Source organism: Mus caroli, unplaced genomic scaffold (genome assembly GCF_978045245.1).
Source record: "Mus caroli unplaced genomic scaffold, Mus_caroli_1 scaffold_11, whole genome shotgun sequence".
Classification (NCBI taxonomy): Eukaryota; Metazoa; Chordata; class Mammalia; order Rodentia; family Muridae; genus Mus; species Mus caroli.
Genome location: NW_028227266.1, coordinates 107,793,787 through 107,818,655, shown reverse-complemented (window position 1 = coordinate 107,818,655; position 24,869 = coordinate 107,793,787). Strand labels below are relative to the sequence as shown.

The 24,869-nt window shown below is 49.9% G+C and overlaps 2 protein-coding genes across 5 annotated transcripts in view; both read right to left on the bottom strand.

The window, feature by feature from the left end:
• Positions 1 to 113: 113 nt before the first annotated feature.
• Shisa5 (shisa family member 5) lies at positions 114 to 17,093 on the bottom strand. Of its 3 annotated transcripts, none has more exons than XM_021171351.2 (6): positions 16,919 to 17,093; positions 14,669 to 14,825; positions 6,391 to 6,480; positions 1,711 to 1,829; positions 1,334 to 1,552; positions 114 to 1,188 (listed from the first exon to the last, which is right to left on the bottom strand). In XM_021171351.2, exons 1-6 carry the CDS (start codon positions 16,986 to 16,988, stop codon positions 1,130 to 1,132), a joined length of 714 nt encoding a protein of 237 aa, XP_021027010.1. In that variant the 5' UTR covers positions 16,989 to 17,093; the 3' UTR covers positions 114 to 1,129. The 3 variants fall into 3 exon arrangements, with proteins under 3 accessions (XP_021027010.1, XP_021027011.1, XP_021027013.1); XM_021171352.2 differs by having other exon boundaries at positions 6,391 to 6,477; XM_021171354.3 differs by lacking the exons at positions 6,391 to 6,480; positions 14,669 to 14,825; positions 16,919 to 17,093 and adding an exon at positions 2,786 to 3,045.
• Positions 17,094 to 21,083: 3,990 nt separating this feature from the next.
• The window catches only part of Pfkfb4 (6-phosphofructo-2-kinase/fructose-2,6-biphosphatase 4), a 40,860-nt gene continuing 37,074 nt past the window's right edge, over positions 21,084 to 24,869 (bottom strand). For both annotated transcript variants that reach the window (XM_085828038.1, XM_021171356.3), the window contains exons 13-14: positions 24,504 to 24,568; positions 21,084 to 22,928 (exon numbers count right to left, since the gene is read on the bottom strand). In XM_085828038.1, the coding sequence (XP_085684164.1) occupies positions 22,869 to 22,928; positions 24,504 to 24,568 (125 nt within the window). In that variant the 3' untranslated portion in view covers positions 21,084 to 22,868. The remainder of the gene's footprint in view (positions 22,929 to 24,503; positions 24,569 to 24,869) is intronic.

Sequence of the window (24,869 nt, the reverse complement as noted above, 5' to 3'; positions counted from 1 at the left end):
AACCTGTTAGGCTAATTAACAGAGGGAAGAAACAAGTTCAAGAGGTAGACAGAAATAGTTTTTGGTGTACAGCCAAGGCCAGCTGCCTAGGCGCTGAAGAAAGGAGAAGTGGGTCCAAATGTTGCATTTATTAGAAATGAGGGTGTGGAGTCTGAATGCTCAGAAACACCAATCAACACAAAGCTAAAACAGCCAGTGGAACAGGAACCAACAGGGAATATGGAGGTATTCACATCTGGGCCGGAGATACCATCTAGGCCCTCCACCCCACCTTTGGTCCAGATAACCCATTGGCCTTGGTGTCCCTGCTACTGGGACAAACTGGACTGTGGTACAGGAGTCTGGTATTTCTATGAAGATGGTGTCAAGGGAAACTGACTGTCGGAGGTCAGGTTGTCTGTCCTCCAGGAACCAGGATTTCAACCTCACACCAATTATCACACATCTGGAGACAGAAAACAGGCAAAATGTTTGGCTAACAGTAAAAAGACAGTGCAGGGAGAAACCAGAGTGTGTAGTAGACAGACCGAGGTCCCTGGCCTGGGAGCAGGAGCCAGGCCAGCAAAGGTAGGAAAGCTTCCCCACTGGAGCCTGAATAGTGAACACATGTGGCCCTCTATACAGCCCCAGGAAGGACAGTGACAGTCCAGACAGACAGCTGATGGAGAGTGTATGGTGTTCTGCCTGGTGTGACCCCCTGCCACTGAGGCCCCTTGTCTCCTGGTGTCACCCCCAGCCACCTGCCTCACTGCCAATGCAGCCAAACCCTGGGAATAAAGGCCTAGCAGCAGCTAGCTGGTTACCCCTCAAAGCCGGCTCTGTACCCGCAAAAAGCTTGCTCTCCTAAGTATGACAGGCCATGGCTGGTCACCTTGGGGTGACGTGGGAAATACCTCCTACCCTATTGTTTTAAATTTGCTTGAAATTTCAGAAAGTACAATTTCAAGTGAGGAAGAAAACAGGTTGGTCCCGACCCACACTGGTAAGACTTGTGCCTACCTGGTCAACAGCAGAGGAGGCCACATGTCTAGACAAGGAACACACACCACAGACAGCAGTAAAGAACTCTGAGTATCACTCACTCACACACGACATAATCAAATGGCAGCCAAAGAGGCTGGGGGCAGGTTCAGGGAATTGCCTTTGGGGAATCCATGTAAGACGGGTTGTATGGAGGCTGGCTGGCTCCTAGAAGGAGAAAGGACATGGGTTAGCTGTGGGTACACTGGGCTGCAATGCAAGTGGGCAGGGCAAGCCAGAAGGAAAGGACCTGAGGAGCAGAGGCATGAGTTGGGGGACCATGCAGGGTTACTGAATCCACAGTGGCACTTACCAGCCAAAGACTCATGGTAGGCTGGCGGCCCTATGGGCTGGGCCATGTAGGGTGGTGGGTACTGTGTTGGGTAGGGTGCTGCTGGCATTCCTGGCTGGGGGGGCATGGGATGGTACCCCTGGTATGTTGGTCCAGGATAGCTGGGGGCCACAGGTTGAACTTGAGGCTGAGGATAAGGGGCGTGAACCACGGTAGTAGTTGTGGTGTTGGTCACGACAGCTGCAACGAGAATCCTGATTAGTTAAAATCTTACAGCTCCCTAGGCCAGAAGAGGCCAAGCCTGCCCCTCCCGCTTAGTCAAAACAGGTTCCTAGTTATCAACCCTTTCCCGCTCTGGTATCGGCATGGGTGGACCAGGTCAGTAAAGGCAGGCTTACGGCGTGGGCGTGAGCAGCACATCTTATACAGACAGCAGCAGGAGCAGGTGAAGCAGATGATGATAGTGGCAATAAACACCACAAAGATGGTCACGCCAATGGCGATGGTCGCTCCGAACCTGCCAAAGAGCCAGTGTAACCACCTTTCACTATGACCGGCCACCCTCACATCACCTGTTCCCAGGGGACCCCTTTTGGCAAAAGACTCTTAAGAAACTCCCCAGTTGTTTGGTATAAGTCCATTTCAGCCTCAGATTCCTCATGTATACAACAGGGCTGCTCTTTGAGAATTTAGTAAAGCCACTCGCGCCACCCCCACCCCCACCCCAGGCTGGCATCCTGAACCCACCGACCCACACACCTGGTCTCTCCCTACCAAGCAACCATATGGCTGTCGTGCATATGCCACAAGCCAGGCAAGACGGGATCCGAGTCAAGACAGGCTGCCACATGCTGAGGAAATGCAGCTCATACAGGCTGTGTGACATCCCAGGCTATCCCGTGGTTAACAAGCATAGCTCCATCCCAGGGAGGCTAGATGGGAGGCGGCTGTGCTCTTTGGAAGAGGCCTCCCTGCCCAACCTGGGCACCCATAGAATAGAGGGTCTGCCCTGTGACAGCACACAGCATAGGCTGGAAGATCACCTAAATTACTGCCAATAGCACACCGAGCCCCCAACTTTTTTTCCCATGGTCCCAGGGCCCAGGCTGTGTGCTAATAGAAGACAAATGTCTGGCAACTGCAACAGGCAAATTCAAAACCTAAGTCCAGGGCTCTGCCCCTCTGAGATCAGAGAAGAAGGACGGACGTAAGTGCCACCCCACCCTACCACGAGGCTCAGAGCTCAGGGGAGCGCCAGAGCCTTAGCAGGGCCTCTTGGCCAAGGGACAGACTTCCCCACGCTTTAGGCTTCCAAAAGGAGCCTTCACCAAGACAAGACCATGAGACCATAGATGTCTCCGCAGCAGTCAGAGACAGGAAAGGGGAAAAAAAAAAAAACACATTCACACTGTCCGTTGCATGCAGTGGAAGGTTCAGTATTTCTCTGCCTCTCTCTAGAATGTGACTGCTCACCCCATGTTAGCCTCCGCCTTCACTCAAGGGGCTCCTGCAGCCCAGGACTTCCCCTCTTTTCATCAGGGGCCACTCAGTTTCAATCTCCTCCCCTTTCAAAGAAAAGGAAATCGAATCTTATCCTTAGTCTTCCCCATTCCTGACGTCAGCAGCAGGAAGGACAGACTCACCCGGCGCTGTAGCCACCCTCTTAAAGACACAGCATGACTCAAACACCATGCTCGGCACCAGCTGCCAGGCAGGCACTGACAAGGGCTGGAAGAGGAAGCAGAGGCCCCAGGGGTGACACTTTCCCAGCCCTGTGTTCCCAAGCCTCTAAAAGAAGCCCAGCCCCAGCCTCTAAGCTATTCTGCCCGCCTGACCCACTCCCCAGAAGCCTGCCTTAGGCAGGGCAGGACCCTGGTTCTGGCTGACACATAAGCAGATGGCTGCTGTGGTTCCTCCTCTGCTCCCAAGCCACAACATAACCCTGCCAGGTCTGATCACGTTTCCCCGGTGCTGTCTCTAGTGCCTGAGGCTCCCCCAGCCCCTAGGACCACAGGAAGCTGTTTCATAGTCACTGGTGACAGTGTGTGTACCTACCTTCCTGTGAGTATAGAGTAAGTATAGTTAACAATTAAGACCTAGGGTTTGCCTAACCAGGCAGTAAAACTTATAAAAAAAAAATTTAGTATGGTGTGCGACCACACAGGTAATGCCTGAAAACAGGAGGCTGTTGAGGCAGGAGGATTAAGAGTTCTGGGCCAACCTGAACAACATAGTGAATTCTAGGCAGGCCTGGACTATACTGAGAAACTCTGTCCCCCAAAAACCCAACAAAAAAATAGATACTCTTTGCAGGACCCACAAAGCCTGTTGGGGCTAAGGACTCACATCTCCCTCTTTAAGTCTAGGCAGATCACCAAGCACCCAGTTATGTTCTGCCTCAGGGTCTCTACACACCCAGGTCTTCCCCACAACCCTCACTCCTACTTAATAATACCTGTTCTTCTCTCAGACCTCGGCTCAAAGCACCAGTTCAAGGCGACACATTTCTTAACCACGAAAACACCAGGCTCCTTGGCTAATGCTATGACAGAATTAAAGACCTGTCAATGTAGATACCCGTCTGGCAGAGACAGGTGAAGGATCTCTGAGTTTGAGGCCAGACTTGTCTATGTTTGAGTTCCAGGCCAGCCATGGCCACCTAGTGAGATCCTGGCTCAAAAATAATAACAAAACAAGCAGCAACAACAACAACAAACCCCCCCCCCAAAAAAAAAACAAAGTTCAGTACACCGAGGGAAGACATAACATATGCACAGTGTGACACTTGGGGCTTGGCAGAAGTGCTCTTCCAGACCACTGTTGTGACCTGTGACTCTCAGAGGGTAAGAACCAAAGAGAACCATCAAAGGTAGGACATGGGGGGAGAGCTGCTTCAGACCTCAGGCCCCTGCATCTTTCCTCTGGGGAGCTTCTCTGGGGTCCCAAGCCCCTGTCAGGCAGCAGGGACTGAACCCTACCATGAAATCCACCCTGTGGACAACAGTGCCCTCAGTAGAAGAGGTAGCACTTAGGTGTCCAGTTGAGTGTCTCTTTAAGAAGAGAAGTGGCTGTGGACAGACCTGCCCCTCAACGACCTCCTCTGTGCACAATTCTGAGGCTCTGAAGAATAGAAGAAAAAGAAATCCCAGAAACCCGATCTTCCTCCTAGCATACGGCCTTCCCCCCATTTCCAGCTGTCTCCACCCATGGGAAAGCAGCCTTTTCACACACTGTGAGGCCCCTGAGTGGTCTCCACAGAGCGGTCCACATGCATCACACACTTTTGATTCACTCTTTGATCTGCTGAGCATGCCATGCCAGTACTGGGGTGCCAACCCCACTTCAGTGCAGTCCAGCAGTTCAGACCAGCCGCCTCCTTGCCCTCAACCCCAGCCTTCATCTTGGCTCTCCCTGCCACTGTTCCCCAAACACTGCTGTCCATCTTCCCAAACCCTCAAGGCAAGGCCTCTGCACCCTCATCCCTGTGATGGCTATGTCTACCTGGCGTTGCTGTGCAGGACTGCTCCAAGGAAGACTGTTTGTCTGTCCATTCTCTCCTTTCTTCCTTACTAGCAGGCAGCTGCTGAACACCACCAACCCATCTCTACCCTACCCTCCCAACACCTCTGGCCAGGAAGTCACAGTCTGAACATCACCAACCCACCTCCACCCTACCCTCCCAACACCTGTGGTCAGGAAGTCACAGTCATGGTCAATGGCTGCCTGCCATGGTGCCCCATGTTCTTTTCCTCCGAGACTTGTTCTGTGGCTGAGGATGGGAACAAGAAGCCAGTGTAGGAAGGTAACATGGGAGCTCACACCTGTAATTCCAGCAATCAGGAAGCGGAGGCAAGAGGATAACAAATTCTGGGCCAGCCCAAAGAACATGGTGAGATCCAGGCTAGCCTGGGCTACAGAGCAAAAGCCTGTTTCAAAAGAAACAACAAAAACACTAGAGATATAGCTCAGTTAACAGAGTTCTTGCCTATGTAAGAGATAAGTTTTTCTGGTCTGTTTTCAGTGTGCTGTGTTCTTAGAGTGCTAAGAGTCACAGAAGACTGGTGGCACTAGGCCCCTCCCCTGAATAGTAGCCATACCAGTCTTGGCCTTTTGTTTATGCCGGACCCTGCCCTGCAGAATCATATATTTAAAGCTGTTTTATTTTCTCTAGTCTCTTGAATTTGTTAATATAGAGTGGGGGTCCTGTTTCTCACACCTACCACACAGGGAGGCCCTGGGCTCAACCTCTAAGGGTGGTGACACACATCTGTATGTAATCCAATCACTGGGGAAGATCGGAAGTTCAAGGTCATTCTCAGCTACACAACTAGCTCAAGGCTAGCCTGGGCTACAAAGACTGTCTCAGGAAGAAACGGAGGAAGGAAAGGAAGAAAGAAAAGCAAGGCAGGAGCCCGGCTAGGAAGTTTAGGGCTACGAGAGTGCGGGGCCTCTGTGTGGGGGCAGGAAGACTTACAGCTGTAATTACCCTTCATGGAGGGGTCAGGCTGATCCTGAGACAGAGACGCCAGCCAGCCAGCACAGTGACCCACACCAACAAAGCTTCACATGGTGACTGAGGCTCTTTTGTCGTCTCAGCACCTTGATTCAACATCACCACCACCTTCCACCCATGACCGCATCACCCCCTTCCACCCATGACCACATCACCACCTCACATTGTTTCCCTATTAGCATAGCCATCATTCTGCCACAGACATTGGCCACCCCACTGCCACCATCTCCTCACAGCACTGTAGCCTCTACCAAGTGTCACTTCCTCTCCAGTCACCTCTACCAACCCACCGCATCCCCCAGGTCCATACAGATCCCACCCCGGACCTTCAACTATCCGTCCCCAACCAGTTACCCAACCCACATCATCTCTCTCCCCAGCATACAGAGAAAACCTGGCTCCCAGGAGGGTCAAAGGTCCCAGTGGGCAAACATGGTCACTACTTTCCTGGGACACAATCCCCATGATTCTGTGCCCTCTTAGGACACAGAGGCCACTCCCAAGCCCACCTGAGCCCTTGTCACTTCTGTCAGGAAAACAGACACAGCCCACAGGCTTTATTTACCCTGACATAGGGTCACTGTCAAAGCTGGATCGAAACCTCAGCGCTGAACCCAGATGTTCCGGTGTCTCCTCCACGGGGGTGGAAAATCTGCTAACAGAAAAGAGAAAGCGCATGAGGAACATACTCCATCCCCACCTGCACCCCACAACACACTGCGCTGGGGCACACAGGACATTCCGAGGATGGACAGTCTACACACTGGGATCCCAAGCCGGGGTACCATACACTCTTCTTGGGCACACTAAAGCCAATCTACAGGACACAGCGCATATGAGGCCAAGAAACAGCAGATCTCAAACTTTGAGATCTGGAAAGTACCTGCTCTGACCACAACAGGATGAGGGTGGAAACCAAGAGTGAGGGCTACGTTACCCCAAAGTTAAAAACAAAAGAAATATGGGGGTGTGGGGTCGGGGGGTGGGAGAAAAGACAGCAACCCTTCCGAAAACAACAGTCTAAGTTGAAATCTGTCAAATGCCTGAAATTTCAGCTCTGGAGACTGGCAGAAGGGTCGCAAGAGCTAAGCCAGCCTGGACTGTATGGCAAGATGCTTTCTGAGGAGGGAAGGGAAGGGAAGGAAGGGAAGAGGAGAAAAGGGGAGGGAGGAAGAGAAGAAGAGAGACTGATAGAGACACCTTGTGGTTATACAGAATGGGAAAAAAATACTATTAGGTCAAAGTTTACCAAAATAAGAGCCATGGCAATGCACACCTGCAATCCCAGCCCCGAGGAAGTAGAGGCAGGGGAATCAGGAATTAGGGCAAGCCTGGGTTGCAAGAGACCCCATCCTGAGCCGGGCGTGGTGGCACACGCCTTTAATCTCAGCACTTGGGAGGCAGAGGCAGGCAGATTTCTGAGTTCGAGGCCAGCCTGGTCTACAAAGTGAGTTCCAGGACAGCCAGGGCTATACAGAGAAACCCTGTCTCGAAAAAAAAAAAAAAAAAGAGAGAGAGAGCCCATCCTGAACAAAACAGACAGTAGTCAGGACAGGGATTAACTAGTTCTTAGAGGGAAATGAATTTCATTACTAGACTTTATCAAGAAGGACAAAAAATAAGCAAGACACAGTTGGAGTGGTGACTCAGAATCTTAGCACCCATGAGCAGAGGCAGAGGACTGCCTAGAATTCAAGCTCATTTTAGACTACAGAGTATGGCCCTATATGGGGTGGGGGAAGCTAAGTGCATTAATACATGCCTAGAATCCCAGCAAACAGAAGCAGGAAAATCAGAATTCAAGGTTATTCATAGCTACTTAGCAAGTTCAAAGCCAGCCTCAACTAAACTATAGAAAACTCTTGTAGAGGCAGGGCTGATGCTAAGGTCCTGTTCCCCAGTTGGTTCTTGACCTATCAGTAAAGAGGTCATGGGCCAATAGCTGGGCAGAAGGAGTAGGTGGGACTTCTGGGTCCCTGGCGGAAAGGAGAGACACAAGGAGATGAGAGCAAAGTTCACCATGCTTCTGATGGAGAAAAGGTGACCAGCCATGTGTGATCTCACAAAGGAGTGGCCACACAGGCCGCTCCTACAGGCTGGCGGTCAGAGATGGTTAGCAGGGACCAGATGTAACTGAGCAACTAAAGTTTAGAGTAGGTGGGAGGTATGGAGATAGGGCACGCTTTTCCAGGTGGGAGATATATATCGCCCAGCAACTGTGTCAAAAGGCAAGTTGGAACTGAACAGCTGTGTCTGTGTCTTTTATCCATGCATTCGAGGGAAGCTAGGTGGGGGCTGGTAGCACGACCCATTCCCAGAATTAAGGCAGGTTACCAAAAGCTATACAAAACAGATCCTGTTTCAAAAGAACAAACATAGAAATAAAAAGCCTACAAACAAACAACAATAAAACTCTAGAAAAGCCAGGCGTGGTAGTGCATGCCTGCACCGGGGCCTGAGCATGACTTTGAGTTCAATGCCATTCTGGACTACATAAGAGTGCATGTTGTGCCTGCAGCAGTCAGGAGGTGTACTGGATCCCATAGGACTGGAACTACAGACAGTTGAGCTGTCAGGTGAGTGTTGGGAACTGAACCCCAGTCCTCTGAAGACTCAGTCCGAGTCAGTGCTAACCACTGAGCCATCTCTCCAGCCCCATTTCCTCTCTTTAAAGCAGAGCAAATGAAAATTTAGAACTCCCAAGAGTGAAAAGGGTTTGAAGAGAGGAATATCCCAGACCCTATTTTGTTGTCTGAGGTGGGGTCTCCCTGTTATGTAGATCTGGCTGTCCTGAAACTTGCCTTGAATTCACGAGATCCAACAGCCTTTGCATCCTCCTGTGTGCTGGGATTAAAGGAGTGCGCTACCATGTTCAACCCCAGACCCTATCTTTTTTTTTTTTTTTTTTTAAGATTTATTTATTTAACGTATATGAACATCCTGTTGCTGACACACCAGAAGAGGGCATCAGATCCAATTACAGATGGTTGTGAGCCACCATGTGGTTGCTGGGAATCATACTCCTGATCTTTGAAAGAGCAGACAGTGCCCTTAAACACTGAGCCATCTCTCCAGCTCCACCCAGACCCTATCTTAAAAAAAAAAAAACAAATCTTGTGCAAAGTCTTCAGAGAGCAGGGAATAATGGAGCTGGGCACAGTGTGGCTGGGAAGAGATAGTGGAGATAAGCCTGCCACCCAAGTCCTCCTAGTGGCCTTCCCTAAAGTAATGGAGGGATATCTAGGAAGCCAGGCATCATTGCCAGAAGCTTTGGGGGGCCACGGTGGTAAAGCCCACAAAATGGGCCATGATGGTTCTATACACTTGGACAGGACCTGAAACATCGTGTCTCACGAGGAAGGGAGAAGAGAATAGTCTTCCCTTCTAATCATGAGCCTCTGTGCTTAGGCTAACATCAGGGAAGAACATAAATCCTCAGAAAGAGAATTCCACATTCCTGCAATCAGTTCTATAACTGAAACGTCAGACAGACAATCAAAAACTTTCACGAACACTAAGAGTGCTATGAATAGAAAACAAGAGTAAGTGACAAGAAAATGATCCCCAAGGGTCGGGCATAGTGGCACATACTATTATCCCCATCAGCAGGCAGAGGCAGGAGGATCCCTGTGAACTTGAGGAGGGTCTGGTCTACATAGTGAGTTCCAGGACAGCCAGGGTTATAAAAACCCTGCCTCAAAAGGCAAAATAAAACAAATAATGCCCACGGGGCTCTGTGATGCCAAATGACAAAACAGACTGTTAGAAGAACACCTAGGCCAGTGAGAGAGCTCTTGCCTCTAAGCCTCACTTGAATTCCTTACCTGGGCGGAGGTTCAATACCACAGTGCAGGGAGCTGGCTCCTGACAGTTGTTCTCTGATGTCTACATGTGCACTGGGCATTTGTGTGCCCGTGCACATAAAAATAATGTAACTCTAAACATGTTTAAAGAATAAACAGTGCCAGGACAGCCAGGGCTACACAGAGAAACCCTGTCTCGAAAAAACCAAAAAAAAAAAAAAAAAAAAAAGAATAAACACAGGACTGGCAAAAGCCATGGTTGGGCCAATGACATGGCTGGGCCAATGACATGCATGGCTCAGAGGGTAAAGATGCTTGCTGACAAGCCTGAGGACCTGAGTTTGATCTCACGGCCTACATGCAAGGAGAAAACTGACTTGTGAAAGTCAACATCGGCCTTCCACATGGAAGGCACAACATACATGCATGCACACACACACACCAAACATAATAAAAAAGTAAACAGTGAAATTACCAGGAAGAACTCAGAGACTAAAGACAGAGCAAGTCTGAGAACTTTGAAGTTCCCTAGAAAGACACTGAGAAGACGTCTAAGCCAATGTGGGAACACTGTGACTTCCCTGGTTGCACATAGGAAATTCGAGAGAGAACAAATCAAAACTTCAAGATTTGGAAAAGGGAGGCAGGGAGGTTGGATCCCCAGCACAAAACAAAACAAAACAACCCCCCCCCCAAAAAAAACCAAAACAACCCGGAAGATGTGGAGAATTCTCAGCCTATTTATATTGTAGGCAATAAGTCAGGGGCTGGAGAGATGGCTCAGTGGTTAAGAGCACTGACTGCTCTTCCAGAGGTCCTGGGTTCAATTCCCAGCAACCACATGGTGGCTCACAACCACCTGTAATGGTATCTGATGCCCTCTTCTGGTGTGTCTGAAGACAGCTACAGTGTACTTATACATAATAAATAAGTAAATCTTTTTAAAAATTATAAAAAAGAAAAAAAGACTGTATTCCAGCTGATATGGAGATTAGAACGGGTGTACACCAGGTTAGTCCAGCAGAAATGCTTCCAGTTGAAACTGAAGGAGCCAGAGACAAGGATCTGAGGGGATGCTGCGGGACTCAGCTCCCAGAGGACCCAACCATGGCGCTATGCCATTGTGCACCACTGTCCAAGACAAAGGACCTCAAGGACAATCCAGGTCCGTGGAGCTGCCTGGCCATCGCTCCCAGCTTGCTCTGCACCGGTGAGAAGGTATGCAATGCTCAGGCTCTCCCTGAAGATTTGTCTCTGCCGCACTTTTCCAAGTTACAGATCATTCTGAAGCCTTATTGCCCCCTGGTGGCCCAGATGTGTTGGTGCACATCTTCGACCCCAGCATTTGGGAGGCAGAGGCAGGCAGGCAGGCAGATCTATGTGAGTTTGAGGTCAATTTGGTCTACATAGAGTTAGTTCCAAGACAGCCAGGACTACATCAAGAGACTCTGCATCAAAAAGTCAAAGTAGGGAGCTGGAGAGATGGCTCAGTGGTTAAGAGCACTGACTGCTCTTCTGAAGGTTCAAATCCCAGCAACCACATGGTGGCTCACAACCATCTGTAATGAGATCTGATGCCCTCTTCTGGTGTGTCTGAAGACAGTTACAGTGTACTTATTTATAATAACAAACAAATCTTTGGGCTGGAGAGAGACCCTAAATTCAATTCCCAGCAAACACATGAAGGCTACAATGTAGCTACAATGTACCCATCATATACGTAAAACAAATAAAAAACAATTTTTTTAAGAAAAAAATCAAAGGTCGTCAATGGGAGGACAGGACCTTGGTCCTGTGAAGGTTCTATGCCCCAGTGTAGGGGAATGCCAGGGCCAGGAATCGGGAGTGGGTGGGTTGGGAAGCCGGGGGGGGGGGGGGGTTGGGGGGGGGTGGGGAGGGAATAGGGGATTTTCAGAAGAGAAACTAGGAAAGGGGATAATATTTGAAATGTAAATAAAGAAAATATCTAATAAAAGAAAAAAGAAAAAATCAAAGTAAATAAATGCAGGAACTGGAGAAATGACTCAGTGGTGAAAAGCACTTTGCTGTTCTTATGCAAGACCCAGCTTTGGTTCCCAAGCCCCACATGATAGTTCACAACTGTTTTTAACTCCAGTTCCGGGGAACCTGATGCCCTCTTCTGGACTTTTTGGTCATAGTATATATATGGTGCACATACATACATGCAAGCAATTACATACATGCAGGCAAAACCACCCATGCACACCAAATACAAATAAATAAATCTTTAGAAAGAAAAAAATTTACTTATTTATTTGCTTATTTATTTATTATGTATAAAGTGGTCTGCCTGGATGTATGTCTACAGGCCAGAGAGGACACCAGATTACATTATAGATTGTTATTGAGCCACCATGTGGTTGCTGGGATTTGAACTCAGGACCTCTGGAAGAGCAGTCAGTGCTCTTAACCTGTGAGCCATCTCTCCAGCCCCAATAAATAAATCTTAAATAAATAAGATAAAACGGACAGTGCCTAAGAATCAACATCTGAGGTCATCCTCCAGCCTCTATATATACTTGAGCCACATGCATGTGTGTGCGCTCGTGTTCTCTCTCTCTCTCTCTCTCTCTCTCTCTCTCTCTCTCTCTCTCTCTCTCTCTCTCTCTCTCTCTGTCTCTCTGAGCTTGCCTTGCTAAGTCTGGGGCTTTCTTGCTGGGAACTCTACTGAGCTACATCCTAAGTGACCTATTACATCTAAATGGAATAAGAACCTGGTTTTTAAAAAATTACTTTAAGCTGAGTATAATGAATGCACTCACAGTTCCAACGATTTTGTAATAGAGAGAAAGGTTGTTTGAGACCTGGGAAACCCAGCAAGATCCTGTATGAAAGAAAGAAAGAAAGAAAGAAAGAAAGAAAGAAAGAAAGAAAGAAAGAAAGAGAAAGAGAGGGAGAGAGAGAGAGAAAAAAAAGAGAGCTGGAGAGATGGGTCAGTAGTTAAAGAGTACTGGCTGCTCTTCCAGAGGACCCTGGTTCCAATCCCAGCGCTCACAGGGCAGCTCACAAAGGTCTGCAACTCAGTTCCAGGGGATTGTGGCTTTTGAGGGCATTGCTGTATACGATACACAGAAATACATGCAGGTAAAACACCTATATACATAATATAAAAATAAGTAATTTCATAAACATCAAAAGGGACAGTTAAGTTGGCAGTGTACCTGCCTCACATGCAGAAGGCCATGGGTTCCATCCTCAGCCCTGCATATAACCCTGCATATAACCCTGCATATAACCCTGCATATAACCCTGCATATAACCCTGCATATAACCCTGCATATAACCCTGCATATAACCCTGCATATAACCCTGCATATAACCCTGCATATAACCCTGCATATAACCCTGCATATAACCCTGCATATAACCCTGCATATAACCCTGCATATAACCCTGCATATAACCCTGCATATAACTAGGTGTAGTGGTGCACACCTGAAACCCTAACACTTGGGAGGTGGAGGCAAAGGAATGAGACGTCCTTGTATGTATACTCTGTCCAAAACTAGCTTGGGCTATATAGACCCTAACTTAAAATAAGTTTTTAAGCTGGGCGGTGGTGGTGTTCACCTTTAATCCCAGCACTTAGTAGGCAGAGACAGGCAGATCTCTGAGTTCAAGGACAGCCTGGTCTACAGAGTGAGTCCTGGACAAGCAGGACTACACAGAAACCGGTCTTGAAAGAACAAAACTAATAACGATAATAACAATAAGAAGAAGGGTTTTTAAGTAGTAAAAATTAACAAAATGAAAATTTTTAAATACAGTAGCTATAAGCCAAGCCTGGTGATGCATAAAACTTTAATCTCAGCACTCAACGAGCAGAGGCAGGCAGATCACTGAATCTGAGGCCAGCCAGAGCTAAGGTTAGACCCTCTCTAGGTGTGTCTGGGGTGTGGGGGGAAAGACATCTGTAATATAAGGACAACCAACAATTATTCTTAGTGACTAGGTGGCATCTCTGGGACCTGGCAGTTCCATGCATATCTTTAAGAACTTCTTCCAGAAAGGGTACCAAGATGCCCACTGCCGCAGCTATGTGTTAACAGCTTTGGACTTAGAGAATGACACAGCTCTGAGTCTGTGAACACTGTACTGAGGTCAAACAGTAAGGGCATTCGTTGGAACGCCCACTCCCAAAGATGTATCCATAAAACAATACAGACTTTTAAGAATGCAAACACGGGCTGGTGAGATGGCTCAGTGGGTAAGAGCACCCGATTGCTCTTCTGAAGGTCCAGAGTTCAAATCCCAGCAACCACATGGTGGCTCACAACCATCCGTAACGAGATCTGGCGCCCTCTTCTGGAGTGTCTGAGGACAGCTACAGTGTACTTACATATAATAAATAAATAAATCTTTAAAAAAAAAAAAAAAAAAAAGAATGCAAACACAAGTGTATCCCTTAAACACAGAAGCCTGGGGTGCCCATGGGATGGGAAGGGAACAGACTGAAGCAGACACAGACAGATGGTGTGGTCTGGGCTTGTGCAGAGCATTGATGGCTGCCTGCCATGAGCTAAGTACGACCACTACATCTCTCAAGCTGTGGCCAAGCACAAAGGAAAACAGAGCCTGATGTGGAGAGACACAGCTTGGTCCTCACGGATGACCACAGTGTATACGGAAGAAGATGAAACCCAAACACACAAGCTGTGCTGGGAGGACACAGCCGAGCTCTCTCTGGGCACACACACACGCCCTGCGCCTTGTGTGGCAGACACAGAGCCACAGCTTATACACAATGTGGGTACTCCCATAACCTGGTGCCCACCCCGAGGACCTGTGGGTTCAAGTACACCCCCAGAGCCAAGCAGCTGAGGCCACTGAGCCCCACCCAAGGCTGAGGATGGGGGGAGGAGGGAGGACAGAGTGGAGTAGGGAGTCCTATCTAAAATAGGAGTCCTCAAACTCTCTGGCTCAATGCACAGCCACTATCTTGAGAGGCCAGAGGGGCCAGGCGCTCTCCAGGGAATGGACTGAAGTTCCTCCCCCGCCCCCTCCCCTCCACATACCTACCTGGACTCTGGCTCAGGACACATTTCCTCATTCCACTGGATTTTCCTCAGCACGTCCGAGCAGCAGTATTGATTGGCACAGGAACCACAACAGAAATCAGGACAGAACACTGGGATGGAATTGTCTTCACCAAAGGGCCTGCACAGCTCACCATGGGCTGAAGCATAGAGAGACAGGCTTGTTCTCCTCTGTCCCATAGGTCAGGTCCCATCCACACCCCAGGCAATGGCAGAGATTTCCCCTGTGCAGCCACCAGGCACAAGCATGCTTTAGGTCACTTCAGGGGACCACCCTCCTACTAAGCCTTTGCCCTGTCCTCTGGGCCACAGCAAGGTACCCTGCATCCCTTGGCAGTCAGATGGTTTCCTGGCCGAAGCCTGACTTGGCTAAGAGTAAATCTGATTGGGCTACTTACTGTTCTCAGAATCCCCTATTTTTAAATCAAGGACCCCCCCCCCAAGGCAGAGTGTCCATTGCAAAGGCCCTCGGCGATTACCCCTTCTGCCTCACCTCTCTTGCCTGTCCCTCACCTGAGACTCCACTCTTCCTTCAAGGCCTTATTCCTGGCCACCTCCCAGAAGCTGCCAAGCCCAGAAAGTGTACAAACAAACACAAACACACCCGAGCAACTTTAGCCACAGGACTGTACAATATTTAATCCTCATGACCTGCATAGCAGCCTTACCTGTCGGGCACAAATGCAAAGAGAGAGAGGCCTGAACCTTAGCCTCTACCAACTGGCTGAATCCTAACCAATTCACAATAACACTCCCCACACAAGACTCCATAAAGCACTCATCCCTGGGCTAGGCGTGTGGTGGTATAAGAAAATGTGGCACTGTGTGAGACCCTTGCACGTAGACTCGCAGTCCAAGAACAAGCAAGCAAATCCCAATAAGCAAGGTCACATTGAGAGACGGGCGCCAGCACGGGGTACCAACAAGCTTTACACACTCTGGGAAGATGCCACACACCGTGTCCTTAGGTTACACTAGCAAACCTGAAACCCACACACAGGAGAACCCCACGTGAAAGACCCTCATCAAGGCTCATGCAGGACAGTCCCTTAAGTATCGGTCGGGAAGCAGTCCTGAGCCAGCACGGGAACCCTGCCTGGTCAGAGAGCCCAGCCAGATCAGTCAGTAGATAGACCATGTGCCTTGGGGCTACTAGAATGAGGCCCAGGGGGAAAAGTGCTATGACAGGCTGTGAAAAGTTAACTTGGAGGTAAAGAGGGCTACATTTTTTTGTTGTTTTGGGCAGAACCTTGCTATGAAATGGGTCTATCTGACCACTGCAGGCCCAGCTCAGCCTGCTCACCACCTGAAAGTGAGCCAGGCTGCGATTCGGAGGCTGAACAGCCCACACCAGTGAGACTTCTTGCTTTCTGTTTAGGGTAGGGTCTCACTATATAGCCCTAGTTTGCCTGGAAACTCACAGCCTAGACCAGACCGGCCTCAAATTCACAGAGCTCCTCCTGCCTCTGCCTTTGGAGTGTTGAGATTAAAGACAGGTGGCATCTACTGATGTCCACACCAGTGGGTCTTTAAGGCTGAGACCCTCCAGACACAGAACAAAACTCTCTATAGTCTGACTTGTCCCGCTCTCCCAGAGCCTCACTCCGGGGATGGGCTGACTCCCGTTCTCATTTCCAAATTCACATCAGCCCTCAGGAAACAGCCCTTTTCCTTCAGGAAGCCACCCATCACAACAGAATCAGTTTCCCATGGCCAAGCGGGGGACTGTTCCAATACACACCCGAATAGGCCCCCAGCCTGCCCTCCCAAGCCCAAGTGAGTCATCCCTCTAATGATGAAAAGGGAAAGAGGTGTCTCCTCCCCAAGCCAGCCTTAGGGCCCAGCTTCTCCAGGAATACAGGTCTGTAGAGACAGCAGGCGTGGGGCTCCCAGCCAGGAAACAAGCTGAGAGGGAAAGCCTTTGCTGGAAGGGCCAGACTGCCTTTGAGCCTGAAGCTAACCCCAGGCGGGAGTCCTGCTCCAGCCCCTGGAACAGGTAGGGATTTCACACCGTGAAGGACACAACAAAGGTAGTCAGTATCAGCTCAGGAGGGAAGAGGTGACCAGATGAAGTCAGTGGTGGGGTTCACAGACGCCCCCCTGGTTTTCAGGGCGTCAAGTCGGAGCACTCCAAGGCTGGTCCTGTCTGGCTCATTCCAGAGACAGCTAGGGGAAGTGTCTGACCCGACCCGGTCCCTAGGGAGCACACACCGCCCCCTCCTCCCAGGCTCACCACCCGGAGGCGGCGGCAGCAACAACAGCAGCAGCAATAGGGTCCACGGAGAGGGCGCCGGCGCAGCCATGGCGGGACAGACCAACGGACGAACAGACGGACCAAGCCCAAGACCACAGTGCCGCCGCAACCTCTGAGACCAGCGCGGCCCTAGCCTCCTTGCCCCGCCCCGGCCGGTTTCCGGAACCCCCGCCCGAGAGGGGAGGAGGTGGGAGGGAGGGGGAAGAAGTGGGAGGGAAGAGAAGGGAAGCGGCCGCCCCTCCCAGCTTGGCCATGGGAGTCTCTCCAGCACCGGTCCACGAAAATTTGAGACAGGTTTCCCAGAAGCAGGAGGAGGGGGCTGGTGCATCCAAGTTGCCCTCTGCTCACTGATACTTTTGCGGAAAGACCCCCTTGCAGTTGACTTAGGTGCTAGAAAAGGATCTCTGTGGCAACGTTATCCTAACACTTGAGCGCCAGTAGTGTACAGCTGGTGCGCGCCTCCAATTTGCCCTCAGGGAAGCTGCGATTTTCTTGCTGGCTCCTTGGAGCCTCACACAGATTCACGGGAGGAGGATCCCGCGACTTGAAGCAAGGAATGGTGCTCAACAAAGTCAAGTCCCTTTTAGCAGATTTCCAGGACCTCAGTCTGAGGAATGTCACTCCCCAGTGACCAAGACCACCTTCAGGTAACTGCTCACCCTGGCTCAGGGATCCAATCCTGAGTTAAGAACTAACAGCTCCCAGGGTACACACAGGACGCCTCCGGAGGGAATTCTAACAGGCTGCCCCTTCCCCTCAATGTGGGACAAAGTTCCTAACAAGGCCAGGGAACGGAGGAATGTGAACTTTACTGCCCAGGAGTACTGGTTAGTTCATATTGTTCCTCCTATAGGGTTGCAGACCCCTTTAGCTTCTTGGGTACTTTCTCTAGCTCCTTTATTGGGGGTCCTGTGCTCTATCCAATAGACTGTGAGCATCCACTTCTGTATTGGCCAGGCACTGGCGTAGCCTCACAAGAGACAGCTTATATCAGGGTCATATCAGCAAAATCTTTTTTAAAATTTTTTATTAGATATTTTCTTTATATACATTTCAAATGCTATCCCAAAAGTTCCTTATACCCTTCCCCCGCCCTGCTCCCCTACCCACCAACTCCCGCTTCTTGGCCCTGGCATTCCCCTATACTGGGGCATATAAAGTTTGCAATACCAAGGGGCCTCTCGTCCCAGTGATGGCCAACTAGGCCATCTTCTGCTTCATATGCAGCTAGAGATATGAGCTCTGGGGGTACTGGTTGGTTCATATTGTTGTTCCACCTATAGGGTTGCAGACCCCGTCAGCTCCTTGGGTACTTTCTCTAGCTTCTCCATTGGGGGCCCTGTGATCCATCTTATAGATGACTGTGAGCATCCACTTCTGTATTGGCCAGGCACTGGCATAGCCTTATACGAGACAGCTATAACAGAGTCCCTTCAGCAAAACCTTTCTGGCATATGCAATAGTGTCTGGGTTTGGAGGCTGATTATGGGATGGATCCCCAGGTGGGGTAGTCTCTGGATAGTCCATCCTTTCGTCTTAGCTCCAAACTTTGTAACTACTTTTATGGGTATTTTGTTCCCTAGTCTAAGGAGGAATGAAGTATCCACCCATTCATTGGTCGTCCCTCTTCTTGATTTTCTTGTGTTTTGCAAATTGTATCTTGGGTGTTCTATGTTTCTGGGCTAATATCCACTTATCAGTGAGTGCATATCTAATGACTTCTTTTGTGATTGGGTTACCTCACTAAGGATGATATCCTCCAGATCCATCCATTTGTCCAAGAATTTCATAAATCCATTGTTTTTAATAGCTGAGTAGTACTCCATTGTGTAAATGTACCACATTTTCTGTATCCATTCTTCTGTTGAGGGACATCTGGGTTCTTTCCAGCTCTGGCTATTATAAATAAGGCTGCTATGAACATAGTGGAGCATGTGTTCTTATTACCAGTTGGAACTTCTTCTGGGTATATGCCCAGGAGAGGTATTGCTGGATCTTCCGGTAGTATTATGTCCAATTTTCTGAGGAAACCTCCAGACTGACTTCCAAAATGGTTGTACAAGCTTGCAATCCCACCAGCAGTGGAGGAGTGTTCCTCTTTCTCCACATCCTCGCCAGCATCTGCTGTCACCTGAATTTTTGATCTTAGCCATTCTGACTGGTGTGAGGTGGAATCTCAAGGTTGTTTTGATTTGCATTTCCCTGATGATTAAGGATGTTGAACATTTTTTCAGGTGCTTCTCAGCCATTCGGTATTCCTCAGTTGAGAATTCTTTGTTTAGCTCTAAACCCCATTTTTAATGGGGTTATTTGAATTTCTGGAGTCCAGCTTCTTGAGCTCTTTGTATATATTGGATATTAGTCCCCTATCAGATTTAGGATTGGTAAAAATCCTTTCCCAATCTGTTGGTAGCCTCATGCAGTTTGCAGCGATGGCGGCGGTCTCTGTGGTCTTTGTAAGGGTCTTTTGACGAACTCCAACAGCACCTTCTGAAATTCCTCCACACAGACTCAAAAACAAACATAGAAGAAGATATCTGCTTACCTTTTCAGCCTTTTATTTTGTATTTAGGAGGCTGAAAGCTGGCAAAAGGGGGAGCCTGATGTTCCTCACTGACTAACTGGGGTCTCCTGTAGACCAGGCTGGCCTCAAACGCAGAGATCTACCTACCTCTGCCTCCCAGATTGCTGGGGTTAAAGGCGTGAGCCATCATCACACAGCCAATTATTTTATGTACACAGTGTGTGTGCCACCTGTAGGGGTGAGCTGCGCTTACAGGCAGCGTGGAGCATCATGTGTGCTGGGAACTGAACTCGGGTCCTCTGCGAGAAGAGTGTGTTCTCTTCATCACTGAGCATCTCTCCAGTCCCTCCATAATTATTTTCAGGTGGTAAGAGCTCTGACTGCAACTCACAGACTTTAATGAGGTACAGAGAAGCCAAATACTCCCGTGGAGCCTGAAATGATCATCCAGGAGAGAAGATGATCAGAATGTGGGCAACTACTGCAGCCATTTTTGTTTGTGGTGTTGGGTTTCAATCCCAGGCTTCTAGGCAAGAAATTCCTTTTTGCACTTATTTTGAAGGTAGAGCCGAGGTCAGCTGGAATTTTAGAGGCGAGCATGCAAGAGAGGCAGTGAGTGCCAAGGGGTGGCCATCTCCTGTGTCCATGGGGACATCTAGGTGTGGAAGTTGAAGGATGGGGATTAGGGGTCAGCAATTTAGCTGAAGTTTTGTGTAAATTAAACTTGAGGTGGATGGTGTATATGTAAACAAACAAATCCTGCACGAGCCTTCAGCACTCCACATTGAGATGAAAGACTCAGAAAACCAGGCTTGGTTATAGATCCTAGGCTGGAGAGTGTTCAGTAGGTTTAAGAGCCCTGGCTGCTCTTCCAGGTTCAATTCCCAGCACCCACATGGCAGCTCACAACCAACTGTAACTCTAGTTCCAGAGAGCCCGCTGCTTTCTCCCAGCCTCTGTGGGCACCCGGCATGCGCATGGTGAACAGACATACAGACAGCCAAATGCCCATACATAAAATAAAAATAACTAAATTTTAAAAATTGAGAGGAAGCGATCAAGAAAGATAAGATTGTGGAGTTAGAATAAGAATGGCCCCAGAGGCTCATATGTATTGAATGCTTTGTCATGAGGGAGTGGCCGTACTTGAGAGGGGTTAGGAGGTGTGGCTTTGTTGAAGGAAGTGTGTCCCTAAGGTTGGAGTTTTGGGGTTTCAAAAAGCCCATTCCAAGCCCAGAGTCTTTCTCTTCCTCCTGCCTGTAGACCCAGATGTAGAACTCTTGGTTATGTCTCCAGCACTGTGTCTGCCTGTGTCCTACCATGTTCCTGTCATGATGAGAACGGACTAAACCTCTGAAAGTGCAAGCAAGCTCCAGCTGACGGAGGCCGTGGTGTCTCTTCAGAGCAGTAGAATGCTGATTAAGAAAGACATCCCTCTGCCTCTGCCTCCAGAGGCTGAGACTGCAGATGTTTGCCACCACACCTGGCTGTCTTCAAGGGGTACCTGGGCAGAAGCTGACTGAAGGATTCCAACACACACACACACACACACACCACAGAACAAGTTACAAAATATCAAATACCACCTCAGATTACTGTTGTTGTTTTTGTTTGTTTGTTTTTTAAAGTATTTATTGCAAAGAATGCTGGACACAGTGCAATGCACAAGTGAAAACCAGGATAGTACATTCTAGGGAAAGCAGGAAATGTTGGCAGTTCCTCCTGTGAACCCATGAACCAACTCAGCTAAAGCCTGACAACCAGGCCCCCATGCGACTGCCTTGCGGAAGCCCTTCAGGGGCTGTTCCAGCACAACTCCTGCTCCACTGACATCCCTCTGCCCCCACCCGGGGCTCTTACACCTTTGGGTCCATCGGTTCCTGCTTTCCCGGGGCACAGAGGAAAAAGGCTTTGGTGGTCTTTGCCTCAAGCTGCATCCAGCCATTATCCACAGTGGCCGACCACAGGCATCTGCTAGGGCTAACAGGTGTCCAGATGATATGATGAACATCACTGAGACTCTGAGGGACATGGGGCAGAGGCTGCAGGGCCCGTGTCCCGAAGGCAGTAGTATGGTCCCCCGGCTCCGAGCTAGGACATGGAGGTTTGAGGAGATGAGCCCAGGAGTCCCTCCCTAGGTCCGCACAGACAGCAGTTTGGAATAATGGCACTGACTTCTCAGGGGCAGATGGCAGCTGCAAGCTACACAGCCCAGGAGTGGCAGGGCTGGAAAAGGTGGACTATTCTGCCAGATTTGGGCTTTGAACGGTTCTTGGATGCAAGGCATGGCTTCCCCATGGCCGCTCTGTGGACACTAGAGCAACCAGTTACTGCTAGAGAAAGTATCTTGCCCTGCTCCACAACCTGCCTATCACCCTGCTGGTCAGCTGAAACATGGAGCCTGACTATGCTTTGTAGACCCACAAGAACTCGGGGCATGAGAGGCACCAGGCTTCATAAGGCTGTTTGCACTAGGACTTAATTTGTACTTGAATCAAAACTAGGGTGGGGCCAGCGACTCCTCCTGGGGTCTAGGCTGCCTCATGCTTTGTCTTCTCCTTCCTCAGTCCTACAGGTAGAGGCCAGCAAATGGGAAGACAGTTCGACAGGACCACCAGTTCTGAGCCTCTCATGACAAAGGCATGTCCCCGTTACCAGTGTACAGTTCTGTGTGGACAGTGACAGCGACAGCCAGGTAGGGGAGACCAGTTTCCATAAGCACTTTGGTGTGTGCACCAAGAAGGTACTTCCTAAAGCTGCCCTGCCTTTACAGGATCCCCCCCCCCCCCCGCAAGAGAATTTAGGACGAGGCAGCCTGGGCTGCAGTTCTCCTGTATTCCAGTGTATAACTTGGTAGACATTAGGAATGGGTGCCACGCATGGTACCCACAGATGCGGAGTTTAGACGTGGGTAGACGCTTCCCTGCTCCATCTTCTGTTCCAGGCAGGGAAGGAAGGGCTTTCCACTTCACCTGGGGCAGTGTCCACTTAAGGCCCCATGAAGATCAAGCCTCTGGCTCCAAGAGTAGCTATGGAGAGGGCGGTAGAGCTCTTCCAAGGGTTGCCTGGCCCCCATCAGGCAGCAGGGCCACAGTGGAATGTCTTAGTGAGAGTTTTTTGTCTCAGCGTCTCATTTAAGGTTGCAAACGTCATGAAGCAGCCAGCCTGGTGAGCAGACTGCTTGAGAGCTGTAGCAGAGGGGCTGGCAGCAGAGCACATAGCCCAGGGATTCTCAGCAGCCATACCCAACCTGTCACTGGTGGTCAACAAGGAGGCGGCTGGGCCAGGCTGAGGGTTCTGAGTGTTGCTAGCCACCCATGGCTTCAGGAGTGTTCCTGCATGGTGGTACCATCAGTACAGCAAACACAAGGTGGCCTGGAGTGACCCCTCTGCCAGAGGTCAGGGTCACTGGTGAGCAGGGACTGTGACAAGGGCTTCCTCTGAAGGCCTGGATATGTCTACATTCTGCACAACAACAAAGACAAAGACTGTTCACCCTGCACAGGGATAGACGGGACACTTCTGTTGCCCTGATCACTGTGGCCACACAGACACTCGGACTTGGTAACTACAGCTGAAAGCCCCTAGCCTGCCCTAAGCAGGACGTCATCATCAAGCACCACTTGATGGGTGCTCAGATGACAGGACAAGGGTGGGGTAGGGTGCTGCCCACTCCCCGCTCCACTGCAAGCAGCTCAGGTGCTACCCAAAGCAAGGCCATTCAACCTCCCATGGGAGGACAGGTCAGCTGGGGAAGGAGAGAAGGTGGGGGTAGGGGACTTAGCCCCTGAGTGCACCTCATTCCTGGCTCTAGCAGCCTACAGACATTTCCTAGTCTGTAATATGGTTCATCTCCACAGGACTGAACCACAGGGCCCCGTGATACCCCTGAAGCTCTCACTGTGAATGACCCCCGAAAGCTACATAGCCCAGTTCCAGCTTTGGCCTGTTAAGCTTTGGGTATCTTAGGCTGGGGAAACGGGGATTTAAGACTTCCCTTGGCTCCATGAGCCTGTCCTTTGATGCCTCCCTGGCTTCCCTTAACTCCAGCACCTATAGGACTGTGTCAGGAGCTGTAGCCCTGTGCAGTATGACAATGCCAGACCTTTAGGGACAGAGACACGCTCCTCTTGGCCTACACTGAGTTCATACGCCAGCCCTAGGACCTGAAGGAGCAGGCAGAATCCTTATTTTGAAGCAGGGTTGGTTTTTGGTTTTTGGTTTTTGGTTTTTTTTAATTTATTTACTATATGTAAGTACACTGTAGCTGTCTTCAGACACTCCAAAAGAGAGCATCATCAGATTTCGTTACAGATGGTTGTGAGCCACCATGTGATTGCTGGGATTTGAACTCAGGACCTTTGGAAGAGCAGTCAGTGCTCTTAACCACTGAGTCATCTCACCAGCCCCGGGTTGGTTTGTTATTGTGGTTTTTTTAAGAGGAGTCTCATGTAGTCCATGTAACCCCTTAAACTCACTATGTAACGGAGAACGACCTTAACCTCTGCTCCTCCTGCCTCCATACACTGGAATTATAGGCAGGTGTCACTAAACACTGCTGGGGACCAAATCCAAGGCTTTGTGTATGATAGGCAAGTATCTTACCAGCTCAGCCATGGTAAGATTCAGGCCCATGATCCTTTCTAAAGTTCAAAGGTGCCCAGTTTACAAAGGTGCCCACGAAGCCTGGACTGGCCAGGGAGTTGGGAATCACCACCTGCCATGGGTGGGCAGCGAGCCTCTCCCTCACCTGGGACCAGCTCTGGTCCAGACCCATGGCAGGTTGCCTAGGAGCTGTGAGGCCTCAAGAACACACCCAGCTCCGGGTGCTCCCTGCCAGTGGCCCAGCTCCAGGTACCTCCCCAGGGCTGACCTTGGGAAGTACTTAACCAAGCCACAGCCCCACCTGGCCACAGGAGACAGGCCCAAACAGGAAACAGTCCCAGGAAGATACTTGCCCCCACCCTAACCTGGTCCCTGACCTAACTAGGACACCCCAGGGGAACGTGCCCATCACCCCAGCAGGGAGTCCAGTGCTACCTGAGGTCTGTCTCGATGCGTGTTCACAGCTGCCACATTCAGGAATATGGACTCCACTTTACAGCCTGTTAAAGGAAGAGGCCACTGCAGTCCCCACACAGACGGCAGCCAGAGCCACAGCCAACCTACTCTGGGGAGGAGACTGGGCATACAGAGTTCAGCTTTCCCCTCTCCCTTCCCAGACAGTGTCAGGGAACACCAGGAGGCACAGGAGCCTTGACAGACTCCTGCGTATCCATGTGACTGCCCATGTGTGCCACCTGGGTAACACAGGCTGCTTACACAGAGACTGGGGGTAGTTGGGATCCCTTACTCTCAGTGCCCCCCAAACCAGGGACACCCTCTATTCTGCCAAATTCAGTCCAG